The sequence below is a fragment of the Patagioenas fasciata genome, chromosome 1, assembly GCF_037038585.1.
Source record: "Patagioenas fasciata isolate bPatFas1 chromosome 1, bPatFas1.hap1, whole genome shotgun sequence".
NCBI classification, from domain to species: Eukaryota; Metazoa; Chordata; class Aves; order Columbiformes; family Columbidae; genus Patagioenas; species Patagioenas fasciata.
Window position 1 is genome coordinate 137120321 of NC_092520.1, and position 21229 is coordinate 137141549.

At 39.3% G+C, this 21229-nt stretch overlaps 1 protein-coding gene across 1 annotated transcript in view; it reads left to right on the forward strand.

The window, feature by feature from the left end:
• Positions 1-13845, forward strand: part of LOC136106518 (solute carrier organic anion transporter family member 1B1-like) — a 53650-nt gene extending 39805 nt beyond the window's left edge. Inside the window, exons 12-22 of the mRNA XM_071802186.1 lie at positions 740-855; positions 1610-1756; positions 1873-1971; positions 3273-3518; positions 4367-4531; positions 4998-5193; positions 6621-6783; positions 8254-8438; positions 9608-9672; positions 11578-11695; positions 12571-13845. Of these exons, the coding sequence (XP_071658287.1) occupies positions 740-855; positions 1610-1756; positions 1873-1971; positions 3273-3518; positions 4367-4531; positions 4998-5193; positions 6621-6783; positions 8254-8438; positions 9608-9672; positions 11578-11695; positions 12571-12787 (1717 nt within the window). The 3' untranslated portion in view covers positions 12788-13845. The remainder of the gene's footprint in view (positions 1-739; positions 856-1609; positions 1757-1872; positions 1972-3272; positions 3519-4366; positions 4532-4997; positions 5194-6620; positions 6784-8253; positions 8439-9607; positions 9673-11577; positions 11696-12570) is intronic.
• Positions 13846-21229: the final 7384 nt, after the last annotated feature.

A 21229-nucleotide genomic window follows, 5' to 3' on the forward strand; every position in this document is an offset into this window, starting at 1 on the left:
TTGTTTCAACCTGAAAAATAAGCCTGTCTGGTCTAACAGAGGCAGCCCACTTCCTAGAAGCAGAATGTGTGCTTTACTGTGTTGCTCTGCCTAAGTCAATTGTACTTTGCACCTCAGCAGGGTCCATATCCAGGAAAAGAACCATGCTAGAACAGCTTCCAGCACCTGAGCTGCTCAGCTCCCCCCCCACATCATTGCCCTGCTCCCTGTAAATACAGCTGAAGAGTACCTTTTAGTCAATAAATTTATCCACACCCTATTTTACAACATTTCTTTCTAAAGTCAATGCCAATTATCAGACAAACAGGTACCACCTGAGGCTCCCCCACCACCTCAAAATACATATCTAAGAGGAAAAGGGGGACTTACACTCACAAGATTCTTCTTTTTCTCCTTGACTCTGTCAGCATAGTGAGCTTACTTGGACCTACATTTTGACACTGACAGTTCTAATCCTACCTGAATCACTTTCAAAAGCACTTTTGAATTTTCCAGCTTATAGTGTTTTATCTTCTAGGCAAATCATTCTAACCTTTATTTGTTCTTCATTTTAGTGGTTTGGGTTTAAAAAATGTGCTTACATAAACTTATTTTTTGCTCATTCACTAGTACTTTATACTGATATTTAAACAGAGATACCTTTCTCTTTAAGGAAACAGTAACCCAGTGGTTCCTGCCCTACTATGCTAGTTTTTCCCTGGTGAGCACTACTTCTAAACTTACTATTATGTATTTTCAGTTATAAGTATGAGACAGCATCACATACAGCTTCTTCAGCCAACTTAACTTCAAGCCTAAATCCTTGTTCCCTGCATCAAGATGTGAATGAAACCTTGTTGGAAGTCTCCCAAGCAGGTAAGGAGCTGCAAGGGTTAGTACAAATATAGGAGCCAGTTTTATCCTTGTTTACAAGTGGAGTAAACAATTGCTTCATGCAAGATGCTCAGTTAGATTCTAATTTCAGTCTCTACCTGTCTGGGAGCATTGCCAACAGTTAAATGCACTTTGTTCATACCATTTGAAGAGCAAAGATCCATCAAATACAAATTGTAAGGATCCAGATCCCCAGTTCCCTATGTTCCTACTTCTGAATTACAATAAAATCACCCAGGACCTGGAGCTGGCTATATGGAAGAGATAGTGTGACATAGAACTGCACGAAGTTAACTGGAAATAAATGGAGATTCCTGTGATCTTCCTTGTAATATGGAATGCGGATGTTTTATGTGTTTATGGGACCTAGGCAAAGAAAATCCAAGCTGTGCCCCAGAAACCATCTCAAACTTTTTAAGTTAAAGATGTATGTTGTATGCCAGGTAACATATTTATCACAATATCAGTCTGCCTTTTTTTTTTTTTTTTCTACGTGGGCATATTTCCAGACGGATTTTTATGCATTTTTAGAAACCAAATACAATGAAGTGGAGTTGTTAAAATATTATTAAAAGGTATGACGAGGCTGAAGGCCTTTCATTAATCTTCCATAAGGAAAATGCCATTAATAACTTAAATATTAAACTATAATCTTTTCTTGTGCTGAATTTCCTGTGATTTGTCACTGTTTCACATTCTACTATTCTATTAGAAAGATGTAAACTCTCATCTACAGGTTGTGAGAAGGAACCATCATCATATATGTGGATATATATCTTACTGGGAAATATGTTACGTGGAATTGGTGAGACACCAATAGCACCATTGGGCATCTCTTATCTTGATGATTTTGCTAAAGAAGAGGATGTTCCTGTGTATGTAGGTAATATCAACATGAGGTAAACTGATACATTTGTAGTACAAAAGGTTGATCATCCTCTGCCCAAGAAAACCTTCAGTCATTAGTATGTACTAGCATCTGCTTCATTATATTTTCAGCATGTTTGCACACAATAGCCATGTTGGGCCCAATGTTTGGTTTCCTGTTGGGATCTTTATGTGCAAGACTGTACGTGGATATTGGATCTGTGGATTTAGGTAAGCAAAACAGGAAAAGTGAAAGCAAGCTAATATTTGTTCGTAACAGGTTCCTCTACACAGTTGCGTAAACTTTATCATATTACATTGCTATGATTTAATTTATATTGATTTCATGGACTTTACTGTATACATAATTACACTTCTATTAAATTACTGGAAGCTTTTAGGTCAAAGGCAGAATTAGACAGGGAACATGTTTAGAATCGTGGTTTAGGATTAAAGGATTAAAATACATGTTTAAACTTAAAAGGTAGTACCAAGAACTCCAACAGACCGAAGCTATTTTACTAAATTGGGATCCTAGTGAAAGGATTCTGCTGGCTTAACAGGTTTACAGTTTGGGTGGATTACCCACCCCTTCAGCTGAGTGTTTTATGTTATTTATAATTTGTATAATGTTTGCAGAACATTAGACACTTTTCGCCAGCCATTGCTTATTCAGATGAAAAGAAAACACATGTATGTATTCACACCTGTGAAATGCCAAAGAGGCTGGACAATCCCCATAGGCAGTGACTGTTGTCCTTTAACTGGAAGAGGCAGCAGCCATCTCTGAGATGGTGTTTCTTGGCCAGGCCACCTCCCCACCCCCTGGACCAGCATGATGGAGAGTGAAGCAGTGCAGACTGGGGACGGCTGTAGCAGTAGCAGTGCTGATCTTGCTTTACTAGCAGGACAAAGAAGCTTTCAGATCTTCAGTATCCTGTAGTCAGATAGATGAACCATTTTGTCTTTGGTGATTGTTAAGCCAATGTCTGATTTTACTGAAGCGTAAGGACAGTGAGCCGGTTCTGGTCCGTGAAAAGTATCATAGTATTGGTCCACCACCAAACTTGCCAGGAGGTAACAATAGTAAAAATACAACAAACTACTCTCATCTTCCTTGCAATACAAAGTTTAAAGTCACGGCTAATCTCATCAATACCACAGAGAATGCCTTTATGCTTAATAGCAACCTACACAGTTCAGGTTAGCAGAGGATGGTCTCAGTAGAAATTTATCAGCCTTTAGGTCTGCTTGCCACCCCTTTTGGTTTCCTAATTGTTGGATAAGGATCTCCGTGTTACCATGAATACCACAAAATGGCAGTCAGCATAAGATGTAGAAAGGCAAATGAAACCTAACATAATTTAGGGTACGAGTCCTGATACCTTCACTGCATGAACAGTCTCTCATCAGATGATTATCGTCACTACTGGAAGTCAGGCATTGTAAAATGTAGCTCTTTTAGGAGATAAAGGGTGGGAAGGTTCAACTTCTTCATTTAGGTAATTCGTATCTGTTTCTCTCAATTCTAGGAAGCATCACTATCACGCCACAGGATTCCCGCTGGGTGGGTGCGTGGTGGCTCGGTTTTTTAATAGGTGGAGCAACCAATTTCCTAGCTGCTATTCCATTTTGTTTCCTGCCAAAGAGTCTGAAAAAGCCAGAGGAAGCAAATAATGACAAAACTTCATATGGTCTCTTGGAAAGCATGGGTGCCACAGAAAAGAAACTTACTTCTTCAAAACCCAAAACAAGGAAGTGGTCAGTAATACTGAAAGGCAAGTGTTTCACATGCTGTATTAATGGGAGAAGCAATAAGCACACCATACAGTGGGAATGTCATAGTTTTGCAAAATATTTTGCCTCCCCTGCATTTCAGTCTAAACTAGTTAGTTACCCCCAGAAAAGAAGGGGTCCTCTAAAGGTTATTAGAAGTCAAAGAGCTGTGAGATTCTATGTGCATCACCTGTAATCCATCATTGCCTGAGCGGCACCTGGCTCTAAAATTTTGTGCTAGAAGAAATTTGAATAGTTGAAAGGTTGTTTCTGTATCAGGAACTAAATAAAACATTAGAAGGCTCCTTTTGTAATGTGGGCAGCCAAATTATTCACCTGATCACCACACAACTCATGGAGATTCTGAAGTACTTTGCTGTCTGAATAAAATACAGCAGGCTTGAATGTCAGCTCTGGTTGTGCAGTCCTTAGGCTAAGAGAGGGGTGGAAGAGATGGCTTTGCATCATTAGTCAAATTCTCCTGTCTTTGTTCAGATCCCAGTGGAAGACACTGGACATCTCTACAAAGGCAGCTCTCACTCAGCCTTGGACCTGTGATAATACTCATGTAAGCTGAAAGAAGTCTGCTGTGTGGAGCCCTTTAGTCTTCATGTGCAGTTCTCACTAGAGCACCCAGGCCTTAAACCATAATTCTGTCTTCTTCTAGAATTCTCTACCAGTGTCTCAGCCTCTGCTGTTTTTCAAGAACCTGATTTTGCTTTCAGATATTCACATGAAGATCAGGATGACTTGGACAGCTGAGAGAAGGATTTTGCCGAAATTTTATAGATTATTCACCAGTAATCATGCTATGTGTCTTTCAAAGCCAACTCATATCCCTTTCTTTCAGATTTCTATGCCTCCCTGAAAAAAGTATTGGGTAATCGAATGTACTTTGCATTTTTGTGTTGCTCACTGTTGCAGTTCAGTAGCTTTATTGGTTTCTTGACTTACAAACCAAAGTACATGGAACAGCAGTATGGACAATCTACATCTAAATCTAATTTTCTAATAGGTGAGTTACACAGCGAAACAACTGCTTATGCTATAAGCAATGTACGGGGATGAGTTCTGACATACTTTTTCTGGGACGGAATTTCTTGCAGAGCAAAGTGACGTAAATGATGATCCATCCTGAACTTGAGTTAAATTTAAACTTCCTACAAACTACAGTTTTGATACCTACAGGAGCAGAATAAATAATACAATACAATATAACTAATATACCAAGGGCAATGAATGTGTTGTCTGTCTGTCGCTGCAACATTTATCAAGTGCTTTGCAATGGAATTGGGTTTTGAAGGTTAAGCACTTCAAAAACAACGTATGTCAGCCAGCGATTAGGCTGAGCACGAACCCCCCTATAGTCATCATAAAAGAATGTAAAACTTCCAGAGACCTCAAGCTGAGGACAGACTTTAATTCTTAAGCCTGTTGTGACTCTTCTATTTCAACATTTCCCCTTCTTTAATCTCTTTCAGGACTGACATCCTTACCTCCTGTATGTCTTGGGATATTCCTAGGAGGGCTCATAATGAAAAAGTACAAAATGAACATTGTTGTGGCAACTAAATTTGCATTTATCATGTCATTTTTGGCCTATGGCTTCTCTCTATTGCACTTTTTTGTTGGCTGTGAGAACTACAAGGTAGCAGGAATGACAGTGTCCTATGAAGGGTGAGTATTAAAAGAAGAGTATGTTTTTCTCCATAGCAGCAATACTTAAAAAAATGTACTATGGCATCAAGGCTAAAAGACTAACATGCTTTTGCAATATTTAAGAGAAAGTGAACACTACCACATGTCATTGTGGTAGCTTTGTTAGTCAGCAGAGTGACAGCCTGCCAAACCACAACACTGGTTAAAGACTAATTAGAAATACATTAGCAAAATTACGTGATTACCAATGTAGGTTGTTTGGCTGTGTGGAGGGTGGTCTTGCTGTTTCACACTGTGCCTATCTCTACAGCAGAAGCAGTTTTCTAGTGAAGTCTATCCAGCAAAAAGGTGAAGCAGACATAACAGAGAGGAGTTGAGGCATATCCTGCGTAAAAGGCATAAAGACTGAAACATCCTCAGCTCTCAGCCTGCTGTAAACCAAAATGAAGCTTTTATGCCTACTGAAGATGCTCTCTCCTCTCAGGAGAGAACCAGGTTTTAAAAGTTACAGGCTGTTACTTTTTTTCTTGGAGTGAGTGAAGATACCAGGAGAGGGAATGCAGGCTAGAATCAGGCTGTCCAAGGGTCCCAGCAAGACATTATAGCATATGGGTTGTCACTGCCTCATGTCCAGCCTGCTCAGAGTACTTCATGTCTAATGTGAACCTGTCTGCATCTCCCATAGTTCAATAATTTGTCACTACGGTTCATTTATTAAGCCATACTGGTTCACAGCTGAAAATGTGGAATTGGAGAGGCAGGATGACCAGGATGTTTATATTTGTTGGAACCTGAGGACTAATTGTTTCTTGTCCTGTACTCTGCTATGTTTACACTAGAATGCAAATACTGGACCAGGGAATATGCTTAGTTAGCACTGAGATGAAACAGATGGCAAGCACATAAACTTAATTAATCCAAAAAGGAGATGAGGGAAGACATTAATCTTCATTACAGATCTCAATACCCAAAGGATGTCTGAAAGTAAAAGGGAATACTGCATTATCCATATCCTCTAAGAGTTAGGCTAGACTTTAAGAGAGGAGTATTTTTTACTATGGAGACCTGGAAATCTAGTTTCTGTCACTGGTGCATTCTTACCAACAGCTAAAGACGTACTTGATAAGACTGTTGCTATCTCTACGTTCAATTAAGAGTTAAGTGACCTTTCAAAGTCTTTCTTATTTTCCTTTTTCTTTTCTATCTACACCTGCCAGCTAAAATTAGTAGAAGCATTTTTATTTGTTTTAAAATTCTTTATAATTTCATAGTTACTTTAATATCAATGCAAGTAGGATGGAATCTCAAACCAACAGATCAGTAGAGATTCAGCTATGAAAATGTATGTCCTGAGCATATGAGGTGGGTTTCAGGACAGCAATACTGTCACACAGAAGCCATTACAATGATCTCAGAACTGAATTAAAAATTTCTTAACTTCCAAGCAAACCCATTCTGTACCAAGAAAATACTCTATTTTCTGAATGCAACTCTGACTGCAAATGTGCCTCCAATGCGTGGGATCCCGTGTGTGGAGACAATGGAATCACTTATGTTTCGGCATGTCTAGCTGGGTGCACAGCTTCGGTGGGACACGGCAAGAACACAGTAAGACCCTGCTTCAATTTATGTGGTTTTCTACTAGCTTATATTCTATGTAACATCAGGAATTTTGTAGTACAATTCATTTAAGGAAAACCTAAGTTATTGTGGACCAGTCAGTAAAGTATTTATGATTTCCGGCTACAAACAGTACGGAAGACAGAAATTTCTCTGAGTTACTGCACATTAAGTAAAAAACTTGTTGTAGACATTAATTTTCATCTTTGGTAGGCTGAACACAAGAAGGTGAAATGAACGAATCAAAGTGGTTGCATGTTGCCTGAGGGTCGTTCATGGCTTGCCTTTCACAAACCTCATTTTGGCTGCCCTGAGGTTTTAGCCAACAGTTGAAGTAAACTAAGAGAGCGTAGTATCTCCCCTGATGCTGATCACTAATGTCTAAGCATGAAGACTGATTTGAGGGGAGGCAGCATGTTTCCTCCATCTGAGACTCTGGGGTGCCAGGATACTGCTTATTTTTCTTGCTGACTGACCTCTGCTCAGCACAGAGTGCTGGGGATAATACACAGAGTCACAGAGAGAAAGCTCCAGTCGATGGATATAAACCTTCTTTGGACTGTATCATTCCCATGTTTTGTGATGCCAAATGATCATTCCAGAAAATACATGGTTTGAAGGTGTCTCTTGCACTCAGTTTTCCCTCCAACAGATTTTTCTTTGTGGCTGTTGTTTCTCTGCTGTCTACAGACATCTTTTCCAAAATGCTTTCTTTGCTTAAAATCTTAAGTTGGAATGCAAGGGAGCAGGGCTCAACAGCATCCTTGACAGTGGGTCTGCTACCTCCCACACAAGTCTGCCTCTACAGAGGTTAAGGTTTGTGGTTCACAGTTCCCCTTACCTTGGCATATCCTCAATCCCCTGAAGCCCTGGTTAAGGGCTATTGCTCCTAAGGTATCAGTACAACTTCTGCTGATCTCAGGGCTCTGCATGAGCTGTATCTAAACATGTATCTGCTGCTAAAGGCTGTAAGGTACTTCTGATGGATCAGCATTAGCAGAGAGGGACCTGTGATTTAGGTACTTTTTACAGAGGCAAGTCAGTTAGCAGGTGGTGTCACCTAGTAGCAAAAGGCACAGCTCCTTGAGCCTTACATCACAGTAATTGACCTTGTATGCTTGATGAGTAGAACCTCTGTGTTAGATAACATAGGCCTGTGAGGAACTCTAGACAATTTATCACTAAGTCTGCAAGAGGATGCACCTGCTAGAAGCCTTGAAATACAGGCGAGCACAGGCACCCCAGTGATCTTCTCACTGGGGCTGAACTGCTGCAGCGCCTGCGTCCCTGCTTGTGTTACCTCTGCCTGGGAGCTTAGGTGATACTTCGGAGATCCCCCAGTAGAGACGTAACTAAAATAAGACTTGCTCTTTGTAAATGCACTCGTGGCCTCTGGCTCTTCTTGCAACATGCCTGTATTGGTTCACACACCTACCAAATCTGCTTTGTGTCTTCCAGGTCTTCCATAACTGCAGCTGTCTTCAAACCAGCAGTTTGTGGACAGGAAATAACTCTGCCACCTTGGGGCAATGTTCAAAAAGTGAAGATTGTTCAATGAAGTTTATTTATTATACAGTAATACAAGTCATAGGAGGCTTTTGTTCTGCATTGGGAGGCACCCCAGCGTACATGATTATGTTTAGGTAAGTAAATCTAACAGTGTACCCTAGGTTGAGGCTTTTCAATGAGGGGATCAAAATTATGTTTTGGTTTCTCTCTTTCCCTTAAGAAAAAAAATACTCTCTTGCAGTATAACATGCTTGCTTTAAAGAGTTTTCTCATTTCGCATATGTTTCTAGCTGTTGGCATCAAACCTCACTTTGCTGCTGTCTGTAAGTTGGTTCTAGTGTGTTGCTTTCAACTAACTGTAAAATGGTTTCTCTTACACGTGTCATACAGCCAGGTTTTCCAGAACACATCCTCTCTCTCTGCTTGGATATTCTGGCTGTATGGATTTTGAAAATTCAATGCATTTTTCTGGATTTCTGGATGTGGTGTTGCCCTAACAGTTTATGCTTATCAGACATGTAGAAATTCAAGATACCTGAGAGCTTAGTCTGAGGCTCTTATGCTCATGTCTGCCAAGGTACACAGGTGCATTAGTGCAAAATTTAATGATAGTCCTAAGGGCATTATGTTTTCCTAAGTGAGCATGGAAAAGAGAATGCAAACTGCCTCCCTTCCTCATCTCTGTGAGACGTCTTTCTGACTGTTGACCATGTTAGTATTTGTAAGGAGATGGCAGAGGCTGAATATATAATGGATTCAAGATCAATGTCCATTTCTGATGTTTGGAGCATGTTTTCCAACGAAACAGGTGGGCATATTGCCAGATGGCTTTGTGTAGTTCAAGATGTGGCACTGTACAAAGAAATGTCATTAGAGAATAGGAAAATGACCCAAAAACAAAGCTACTTGCAAGATTTTTGTCTCAGAGTAATGTGATATTTTCCATGAAGTGAGTAAGGCATATTCCATCAAATGAGGAAAATGTATGCCAGGAGTTAAGGCAGTTGGAGAGCCCTTTTCTACAAGACTGAGATAGACTGTGATTCTGACTTTAAAGTTTCACCTGTTTCACTATGTTTAGTGAACAGACATCCCAGGAGCTATGTGATGGGGAAAAAAATATCTTGATTAACATTTTCTATACCACTTCAAGTGTTTTCAGCAGACATAGAAAGGACGCTCCTTTCAAAGCTCAGCTTTCTAACATTAAGGGTATTAGATTCAGGGTAATTAATGGCATTTTGATAGGCCTGTCTAAGCACTAGATAGGAAAACACTTCATATTTGTCTCTCTTTCTTTCAGATGCGTTCAGCCAGAGTTGAAATCTCTTGCAGTTGGTCTATACACACTCATCATGAGAATGCTAGGTAAAGAGAAATTTTGACTGAGATGATTGTTCGTATAGCTTTAAATGACACCAATGCAATTTGTAAACCAGATATATCCTTGAAACAGCTCTTAGATCCTGGACTGCTTCTGGAGATCTTTTTTTTCCCCTGAAGATCCAATATTCAGTCAGGAGTTCATTGGGAAACTAGCTAAGACAATTCTGAAAATCTTTGACCTACCAACTAAATGGTGATGCAGTTTGGGAACCTGGCGTTCCAAAATGGGAAGAGTTTCTAAGCAAAATTAAAGTATTATACTGAATTTCTAGACAACACTATAAGGTTTCAAACTTACGATTCAATCAATAGCTGAGACACAATGCTGCAAGTAAGATCAAAAAGACATGCCCTAATAGGACTTAATTCAACACTAATACAACTCTGGTTGTAGCAGTGTTTTCTCCATATTGAAACTTAACTTCCCTGTTAGATGACAGCTTAGATTTCAATTCCCTTTAAGTATGCTGCAGTGCTTTCACCGCCCCCCCCCCCCCACCACACACACTTTCTTATTTGATAGTTGCTAATGAGGCAGATGATTAAGATGCCTAGGCAGGCAAGAAACAAGAAACCCCTTCTCTCCTTTTGTTTTCTGTGTCGATGTAATAGGAATACCTGCGTTTCAGAAATGTAGGGAAATGTTTGTGAAGAGACTAGCCACTTGGGTTTACTATGAAGCCTAAAAAAATGAACAGTCACTTACAAAATGTCTACAATCAGAGTTAAGTTTGGGCTGTAGTCTCTACTCAGGATTGTGATGGGACATTTTGAGATAGGAAGGTGTATCCACACTTTGTCTCCTTCTACCTCTGTCATTAGACAATGGAGGGGCAGAATTTCTCCCTCAGCCCGCAAGACAAGCAATGCCAATGGGATTCTTGGATTCAGTGGGATTCAGCCATAGAAAATTAAAAAAGGAAAAAAAAAAAAAAAGCATTACGAAAAAAAGTGCTGATCCCTTTCTACAGGCTTCTGCTTCAGCACATTGAGCCAGCGTGCTCCTTCCATTGCACAAAGGGGTAGAGGGACTGTCACTGATTCAAAAAAGTTGACATTTCTCTTCAGTGACTCAGAGATCAAACCTAATGTGCCTCCATTTTCTCTAAGAAACCTCCAAAACGAGCATTTCTCTAATCATACCCTGACTATAGCACTGATGATTGTAAGACACAGGCCTTTATAGATAGGTTGCTGAGTTCAGAGTCTCAAAAGAGCTCTAAGGTAAAACAGGCTGAAAGTAAACCTATTTTTACAAAATAATTTTTTTCCTATATAAGAATGCAGCATGGTCCTGTAGGAACAAAGCTAATGTGAAAAATGGCCCAGTACACGCTGAAATCTGGATTCCCCTGAAGTTAATACTTGCCTTTACTTCAGCAAGGCTAGGATTTTGTTGTATGACTGCCATGTCTTGCAGTAAAGCCTAAGTTCATACCTGGCCAAGTCACACTAAGGATTTCAGTTGCTTTACCCTCATTCAGCCAGAAGGGACTATCGGCCAGTGTGGATAATTCAGGCTGTGCATGGAATAGGAAACTATGCACCAGTTCAGTGCTCCAAATGCACAACCAGTCCAGGTGTCCCTTGCAGGATCTTAGCACGCACTGGAAGCCACAGTGACTCTCCAAACTGTGGTTGAGAAACCAGTGGACATGACTATGAGCCTGACCAAACCCATCAGACCACATCTTCTGGGGATTGATGATCCCCATGGTACAGAGACGGTGCCCCATCTTACAGTTACTCTGATAAAAGGGAGGAAGAACTCCCCACAGTTCAAGCAACCTATTGCCACTATTGCAGCACGTAACTCACCACAAAGAAAATGTAAAACTGATTTCTAGAAAGATGTCTTTTCCTGTGATATTGCTTGTTTCCTTGCAGCTGGGATTCCAGCACCAGTTTATTTTGGTGCACTGATTGACAAGACGTGCTTGAAATGGGGAAGCACAAGCTGTGGGCAGCGAGGTGCTTGCAGGTTATATGATTCCGATGCGTACAGGTAAGGCAAACTGGGGTACAAAAAGCCTCATGCGTTTCCTCTCTATGGGCATTTATGCTTTTTTTCTGTTATACTGTAGTGTGTGAGGTCACTGATCAAAAATTATGATCAGATATTAACTCTGGAGCCAGATTTAGGTCAGTCCTGATTCCTGAAATTGAGAAATGTTATGATCAAATCTTAAACTCTTAATTTGTTTTTAGTCAGTTTTTATATCATGCAAAAATAATTTAGTATCAATGACTAAGATTTCTGGAATTAATTACATATTTTTAATATCCTTTGAGTCAATTTAAAAGATCTAGGATCATATGATTCACCATCAAGAGGAAACCCACATTTACCTTATTTACAGGTTAGTTTGTTCATGCTGGCAAGAATGTTAACTTCGTGCATTGGCTACATTTGAGAGAAAAATAAATAAAACAAAATCATACCGAGCAGCTGAAGGTATTGGTTAAGCACAAACACTGTCAGTCTCCAGCAGAAATATTCCAGACATTTTTCTCGGTTTCACCCAAACCTTGCCCACTTCTGATACATTTTTTTATTTTTACATACAATAGTTCACTCTGGAGATCTCAATGTACTTCTAGCCCTAAAAAATCTAAGGCCTTAAAGTGATCCCCAAAAGGGAAGATGATGGAAGCATCCTTGTCTTTGCAAGCAAAAAGAATAGTATCAGTTCTTTAACAGAAGTTTTTTACAAGTAAAAATGTCCAGTTTGTGGTACCATTTACAAAGAATGAGTTTTTCTGTTTTCCCCTAAACTTTTTTGTTATATATGTGGTCCTTAAAAGACATTAAAGTGATTTTCTTCCATGTCTTTGAAAACTTTGATACCTGGCACTGTCTTCTATGCTCTGTCTCCACAGGTATGTCTACCTTGGTTTATCAGCAGTATTAAGAGGTCCTTCCTACTTAATTTCGATCATTTTTTACATATTGTTAAAGAAACACTTTGAAAATAAGAACTCCAGGTCTATAGAGAATGGAGGAAGAGAAGATGCTCCTATGAATAAAGAAGATAATTGCAAGATCAAAGAACGTTTGCCAGGTTCTTCTGATGCAGAGAATGAATCATGTATTTAGAAAGCCATTTAGACCAGTGTTCCATGAGTTAGGACAGCTTTTCTTAGAAACAACTTTCGCAATGTTATGAAGAACTAAATAATAAATAATAACACTGTTCAGCAAGTAAAACTAACAGCAAACCTGTGATCAGCAACAAGAAAAAGTAACATACAAGTATGAAAGTGCCTTATGTGTACCTTGTTACCAACAACAGTCAGAGCAAGTTATATGAACTGAAGTCTCAACAAATAAAGGAAAAACTCCCACGGCATTTCCAATAGAGCCAGTCAGCAATTTTTAAACGGTTCAGGGATAGCTGCTGGCAGGACAGCCATATGCCAAAGGCCCACAAAGTGTGGTGCTGATCCTTTAAACAGATTGATGAAGTAGACTGCCGCAGGAATGACAAGCTCAAGGCTAACAACAGTTCTTTTATTTCATCAAATTCAATCAGAACTCACAGTAAACCCAAAGCCTTTAAGAAAAATATTTTCTCCTTATCTAAACAAATCATGACAACAATCTTCCATCACAAAATTGACAAAAGCAGTGTTTTTCCAAGAAGCATTTTATCTTAGCTCAGCTGAAAATTTTATTCCTACTTGAAACTAAAAATACATTGCCATAAAGGAAATAATTGTTTTTTAAAATCTCAGGCTTGCAGAATTTTATTAAAAACTCATCTTTCGTTAACTGGCTATGAAACAAAATAAATATTCTGAATTTTGCAGTGATGTTGTTCTCAAAGCAAAATCCATCCAATATATGCTCGTGTCTTGATTGCTATTCCCTGTACTGCCCAGCAGAGGACACTCAAACAACAACGCTACCCCTATGACTACTGCAAATACTCGATACGTTTGTCGTTCAGTCTTCATTGTTCTGGGAGAAGTTCATCATCAGTCAGGGAAAACACTCATCTGTATTTTCATGCACCTTGAAACTTTCTCAGCTCAAGCCTTTAGCTCATATACTCAAAGTTGCTTTTGTGTATTTGTGGGTTTGTGTTCATCATATTTGCGTCACTCGGAGCTTGACAACCATTGTTACTTTAAATAAAGAGATGTGTACTTGGATACCATTTCACAACAGTGATTGAATTACCCAGTTGATACTTTAAAATAGATGTTCAAGGCATAGTGGGATATGGTTAACAGATATGTTAGTGCAAAATGCTGAGTTGTTCTGAAATAAGCATTGTCTGTCATGACAGTCACTTAGCAGCATTGCAACAGCTCAAGGGAAAAGAATGGGATCTTTTTACCCAAATAAAGTGATATTTGATGGAGACAGAGATTCTCCATCTAGCAAAACTGGTAAAAGTCTTTGCTTGGTCTTGTCTTACAATTGCATTTGCAAATGTTTTGACGTATCCAGATATAGCCATAGGATTGACCTGTGGGACCTAAAGGAATTAATCACCTTATCTAACTATGGAACTCAGGAGTAAATTTTGGCAGGGAAAGTAGTTGGAACTCTCTGGTTTTGCTTGTCTCTCATCTGCTTTGCCAAAATGATATTTTATTAACACATCTTGGTGCATATATGATTTCCTATGGTGACTTTAAAGCCAGGTGTTTGGGAGCGATATTTTTAATCCAAAATCTGTGATCTTTAAAAATACATTTTATGTGACAAAATATATTAGTTTTAACTGAAAACAAGACCTGATTCCAGATGACAGATTATGAGAATTATGCACAAAGAATCAACAATGCCAGAAAAAGGTGTTATGGTCTGCAGCAGATTTAGGAAGATACTATTCCAGGCTCATGAGGTCATGGAGGTGTCAATAAACTGGCCTCTTTGGATACAGAGAGGAAGACTGGCACAAGAAGGTAATAACCTGCTTATCAAGGGGACTTGAGAGATAATTTTGAGCATCTTTACAATTCTGGGAGGAAGGCTTAGATCCTTTCTTCATTGTTGTTTTTGAGGGGAGAACAATTACTCGGCAGAGAGACGTACATGAATGTGTTTCAGCAATAATCTGTCACTGCAGCCAGTTTTTACTCATTAAGTAAAATTAAATACCTACATCTACTCTTTTACCAACTACTGTAAATATACCCATAGCTCCCTTTGCTTAACTTTTTGGAAAAGCAGACTGCTTTCATTCAGATGCCTCCCTTTATGTACTGGAATTTTGAACATTAGGAGCAATGCCTCTAAACCCAAAGAGACAGAGTTTACAACTCTCAAAACTGCAAGCCATTGCAGCAGTTTGGGGGGGAGGAGACTTGGTTTTCTTTGGGTGTTTGTTACGTTTTTTCCTGAATAGGTAGGATTTCTTGGCAAATAATGTGAGAAAAAAGCTTTGATTTTTCACACTTAAAATGCCCACAGTGTGTGCTCTATTGGATTAGGGTTGCAGACCTGACAGAGATGGACCACTGGTGTGTCCTACTCACTTCAAGGGTAGATGTTTCATATGCTGTCAGATCTCTCAAGTCTTTCAAAAAGTGAATGTCAGATTGTTTACTACGTTCAGCTGGAATTGCAGCAGTTACTCATTATTTTTAAAGATACTTGCTAGTGGTCAGTAATAGCACTATTTAGTTTTTTTAGTGTACCTCCTTGTGAATGCTTTCTGGAATTCCTTACTTTCCTTACTTTCTCACACACTAAATACCTGCAAGTATTTACTTGCAAAAGCTCCTTAGTTTCCAATTATTCACACAATTTTTTTTTTTCTACTTGAAAACAGATTTTGAAAGAGAATTCAATAGCTGATTCATTTCTGAATCATCATTAATTTCAGCCCACTAGTCCTTTTTTAATCCTCATTTTAATACCTGGGATTTAAAGTTGTTTGTTGTTTTCATTGACTTTAGGAATGCATTGAGTTGGTTGAAATGACGAAGTATGGAGCAAAAAAAATTATTTTCCCATGCAGGTCTCGTAACTGCCATTATTCCAGCCCTGTTTGACAAATCCTCCAGGGCTATAAGAAATTCAACAGCTAGTTCTCAAGGTCATCCAAACATCAGCAGGTCTAGAAGACCTGCCATTGGATGAGTTGTCATTATCTCTGTATTGATGACACTACTCAGCAAAGGATGCAGTTCCCTAGCTTGCAGTCAATTTGAACTTGCAATAAATGTCAGCATTGGCATTCACTGGCATTCACTGGCAACCAACAGCAGACAATGCAGTGAACAAATAGACTCCTGTTGTTCCTGAAAAACTTCAAGAAGACTGGAGGCTTCAAACAACGTAAAACTGCAGAAAAAAACTGCCTTAGCAACAGGCACTTATGGGTAGATGGGTGGGAAAACATTCAGAATAAGACTAAAAATTTCTCCAATTAGTGTAGTACCTAAATTATTTTATCTCCTAAACCAGCTAATTTGGCAAAAACAGCTATCTTGATACAGTGCAGAAAGTACATGTGGGAAGGCTTTGAAAGACAGCAGCTCTTAAGTGTTATTTTGAAAGTTGACTTAAGGAGAAAAGAGAAAATAAATGGGAATACAGGGAACAGGATTGGTTACAGCAACCAAACTAAGTTGTCTGGTTCAACTTATGGCATTAATGAAGAAAACCTGCAAATAATGCAGCCCAGTTGATCCAAAAAGGGAACCTCTGGGTAGGAACTGCATGCAATGCTAGGATTGTTAGTGTTGATGCAGGAGTGAATTCCTGCACCGTGCAATTTCAAGTTGAAGAAGGAGAAAATTATGCTAAGGAATTACTTTCCTACTTGCAATCATGTCTTTCCAAGTTGCTGCAAGTTACCTTCTACAGTGAGAGCTCAATGATGAGCATTAGGTATTTTTGTTCATTTCTGGCTCTCCAGCATTTCTCTCAGATGATATCTTCTGGGTTCTACAGAAACAAATGGAAATAATGGTATTTCCACTACTGTTTCCATTAGTATCTTCAGATGTTAGATCAGTCTCTATCAACACTATGTAGTCAGAGGAGAATGGAGCAAAACTGAGCTGGAAATAACTGTTACATTACACATATGCATCTGAATGGTCTGACAGGAGAAGGAGTGGTCTTTATCTTTCAAAACTTCACTGTTACCATCACACATGAAATCAAGGTAGTCATTTTTTAGACACACTCAAGTTGAACAGACTGCCTTGGTGTTTGAGATGTCTGCATTCACTTCCTTGTTCTGTTACAGTCTTATTTCTTTGGTCAAGGAATGCAACTTTGGGCATGCTAGATAAAAAAACATTTTTCTAAAACATTTATTAGGTAAATTCATAAGCCAAGCTTAGTCAAAAGTTTTTATTTCAGATTTCTTTATAATGGCATCCCAATGGATGCAAGCTCTAAAAAGCTTAACTCAGGTTCAGTAACGAAACAGTACTGTGTAAATGCTTTGAACACTTCAATTTTAATGACTTGGATCACAGTAAACCTGCAAGAAATGAAGTGAGTCAGGAGATGTTTCCTACTCTGAAAAGATATAGACCCAAAAACTGAAATGTTATGTTCTTTGCTCTCTCATTCTAGATGAGCCTTTCATGTCTGGAAAAGATACTGTAGCTTATAAGTGTTTTGGAAATGTAATTTTATCTGTAGTCCCCACCCTTTCATTTCTTGATACAAGAGTAGTTCTTGCCTGGAGATAACAGCTCTACCACTGGAAGTTTAGCTTAAACTCCTTTAGCTTTGAATGACAGTAGTTATGAACACATCTTTGCTTTCCAGCTTTCAGCAAAGGTTTTTGTCAGCACGAACACTGCCTAGAAACTGTTTTGGATTTGTAAAGCCCATGCGAAGGTGTCTTCTTCATCACTGTAATCGGTGGCAGCTAGACCCAGTAGGTCAAGCTTACCGAGCTGTGGCCATAGCTTTAACTGCAGTGTAAATATCCTCTTTTTTCATATATTACTGTTAAATAACTTTGTGACCTAGCCATTTTACTGATCAAAATAAGGTAAGATATTTGCAGGCTAAAGCAAATCAGGGGTAGGTGAACATCTATTATCTTCAGAGGGGTTGAAGTTGTTTGCATGCTGGCTCTAAAATGACACTTTAAAAATTCCTAAAAACTATAAGTTCAAATGTGTTTGAGATGTTCTGATTATTTTTTTTTTTCTTAATGCATTATTGAGGAATCCAGCACTAGATTTTTGGAGAATGCTGAGTAATAATGCTTTTCAACTCAAAATTGTTACCTAAATTACCTAAAATAGGGCAACTGAAAATGGAACTCTCTCTGCTTTTGAATGTACAGATCAACACTTCTAAGCATTGATAAGAAACTTCTTCACAGTCTCCTAAAGCCATATTCTTCTCTTCTGTTTAAATTTTGTTATAATTGGCCACGACAATCTTGTAGGATTCGTGCCTTCTGCTGGCTATGAAGAACAAAATTCTGTAGAGAAATGTATCTATCTACCATGTTTAGAGATGGTTTTCTCACCCATGTGCCTGCAGCTTTAAAAAAGGTTGAACAAATCAATACATAAAATCCGTCAGGATGTCTTGGGTATTTCAGGTCACATCACCGTTATTATTACTATAATCTGTTGTTAGTACTGGAGTAACATTTCAGGATTTCTTGGTCTTGTCAGGTTAGGTCAGGACTTGAGCACAAACTCTATGATTATATACATCACTAAGGTATTTAACTCTAGTCTAAGGAGAGACCAAGGGTGCCTGGCTTTCTGTGGAAGGAAACTCCAGTAGAGATGAAGTTTACTCTTAAGCTATACATATATATATATGTATAACCAACTCAAGCCATGACTCCTATCTGTGGTAGGGAGGCTCCTGTACTGACAGGAGCAGCCCATGGGATGCAGGTAACGCAACAAGCATGTTTGGGCTCTTCCACTGTTCATTATGAACAGTCATCTCATGTAGGGCCACCTCACAGCTCCAATGTCACTGTGTGAGCCAGGCCAGCTACCCACTTGTGTTATCAGAGAGATGCATCCTGAGGGAAGCAGTGAGCAGGGCCATCGTGGGTCAAGCCACAGCTCTCTCCCATCAGGCTGCCTGTGGACCCTCTGCAGGCGAGTTCAGCAGCCATGGCTAAAGATATATTGAGCCACCTAAACATCGGATATTCCTGGAAGATACCTTCTGGCCTCATGTGAAACTGCATTAATACTTCTCCTGTGAAAATGCTATCTAAGCTATAGGAGTGGTGGAATCTAGTAGACATATAAGAAATCCAAGTCAGAGACCTAGTATAACACTAATTTTAGAGATATGACCTAATACGTGCAATCAGTGTTCTACCAATGAGATTATAAGAAAATAAATACATGTTCAAATGAGATTAAATCAGTTAGCATTTTTGCAGATAGCATGAAAAGCACTCTAGGAATCCTCTATGCAGCAATATGTCCTGCTGAGAAACCTGAAACTCTGATTGTTTCATACCTGTTGATTTTGGAGAAGAAAATGCTACATTTTTTTATAAACACCTGACAACGTAACACAGTTGAGGAGATGAATTATTTAGGTATGACAGTCACTGACTCAGAATGTCTCTGGTTCAAAATGAAGATGTTATAATAATTTTAGACATACTTATCAGATTTTTCCCTGCATCACATAAGTCTTATTCTGATGAAGTCTCAAGGATTCCATGAGAATACTTCATTTCCAGCTGTATTTCCCTTGTAACAATTTCTGTATAACCTCACTTTTAAGTTTATTCCACCGATCTACTGAAATCTGCTGGCCTGTTGCTTCCTGGTAATCTTGATCACTGAGGACTTACTATATTATTTTTTCCTCCCACTGAATATGGTAAGCACTTTATAGTGCCTTTAGAAGACCTAAGAAAAAAAGCAGAACTGCGGTCCCATTGAAACTAAATCCCAGGCTTTCTGCTTCCATTCCCACACCACAACCACTAGGCTATGTACCAGAGACACCCAAAAAACAGTCTGTTCTCCCAGCATGGGGCGTGTGTGGGTAGCTCCGTAGGAGGCTCTTTCTTAACCATGAGATTCAACCTCTTGGGCTTTCCAGTCTTTCTGGGTGGCTCCTTCATTCCAGATGTGCCAGTGGAAGTCAAACCCTGCCTTAAGCAGCTCATCCCATGGTGCAGGAACTAAAGTGGGACCATAAGAGCAGTGACGCCACGGTTGGTCTCAGAAGAGACCCAGTTTACCACACGTGCAACACACAGCCTGTCCAAACTCACACAATAACTCCACTGTACCATACTTTGTTGTGCCACGGATGCCATGCCCAGGCATCGTGGCTTAACGCCAGATGGCAACTAGGAGCATGCAGCCACTCACTCACTCCCCCATACCAAATGGCATGGCACAGAGAATCAAAGGGGGGGAAAAAGAACTCATGGAGTGACATAAGAAGAGTTTAACAGGACAGCAAATGGAAATATAGTAATAATAATAATAATAGAATGCACAAAACAAGCAATGCACAATGCAATTGCTCACCACATGTGACACCAATAGCCCATCCATTCCCGAGCTGTGATATTTGACCTCTAGCTAACTCCAGTTTATATACTGAGCATGATGTCATATGGTAGGGAATATCCCCTTTGACCAGCTTGAGTCAACTGTCCTGGTTTTGCTCCCTCCCAGTTTCTTGTGTACCTGCCAGAGCATGGGAAGCTGAAAAGTCCTTGACTACCTGGTAACGACAAAAACATCAGTATATTATCAACATTCTTCTCATACTAAATCCAAACCAGAGCACTCTACTAGCTACTAGAAAGAAAATTAACTGTATCCCAGATGAAACCAGGACACCAGGTTTTGTTTGATGCTTAAGAGTCCTGACTGCATGAGGGAGAAACTGTGTCCCAAATTGCTTAACCTGAGACTGCAACACTGTTTTTCCAGATATAAGCTAAAGGCTACCATCTCCTTGCTGGTGCATTAGGAAGGGCTTGGACTCAAGAATCCATCCTGTCTGTAATGCAGATCTGTCCAAAGAGATGGCCAAACACCTTAGGAGACATACAACACACTTGCATGTTTCCCATGACCACTCTCCACCCTCCACATCCATGGCCATACACAAACAAATAATTTACCTTCTCTAAAAAGCTGGCTCTGCCCTTACAGAGCACTTCCATATTAATGCAGAAGGGTCTCATGAAGGAACCTTCTCAGGCTCCAAATTCAGGTGCACCTGTAGCAGGATTTTTTTGTTTTTTCTTCTTGTCTGACTTGAACTGTGATAAAGTTATGCTTTAGTAGCTCAGAATAAAAATATGAATTAATTAGAAAGTAAGATATCTAAGTAACACTAGAGAAAATAACATGTGATTCAGATATTAAGTTTCAACTAGAAAGAACTTTGACCATATTCCAAACTAGAGATAGGCAAAATGACAATATGTTCCATAGCGGAAAAATGGTAGACTAAATCTAATGTTACCTTTCTGCTATATTGTTAAAATAGTTGAAATGCTTTAAATTCAATTTGACAGTCCAAAGTATTTCTTTTTCATTTGCAACAGCTAGTGCTCTATTCCAAATTTATCTTTGTGCCAGGACA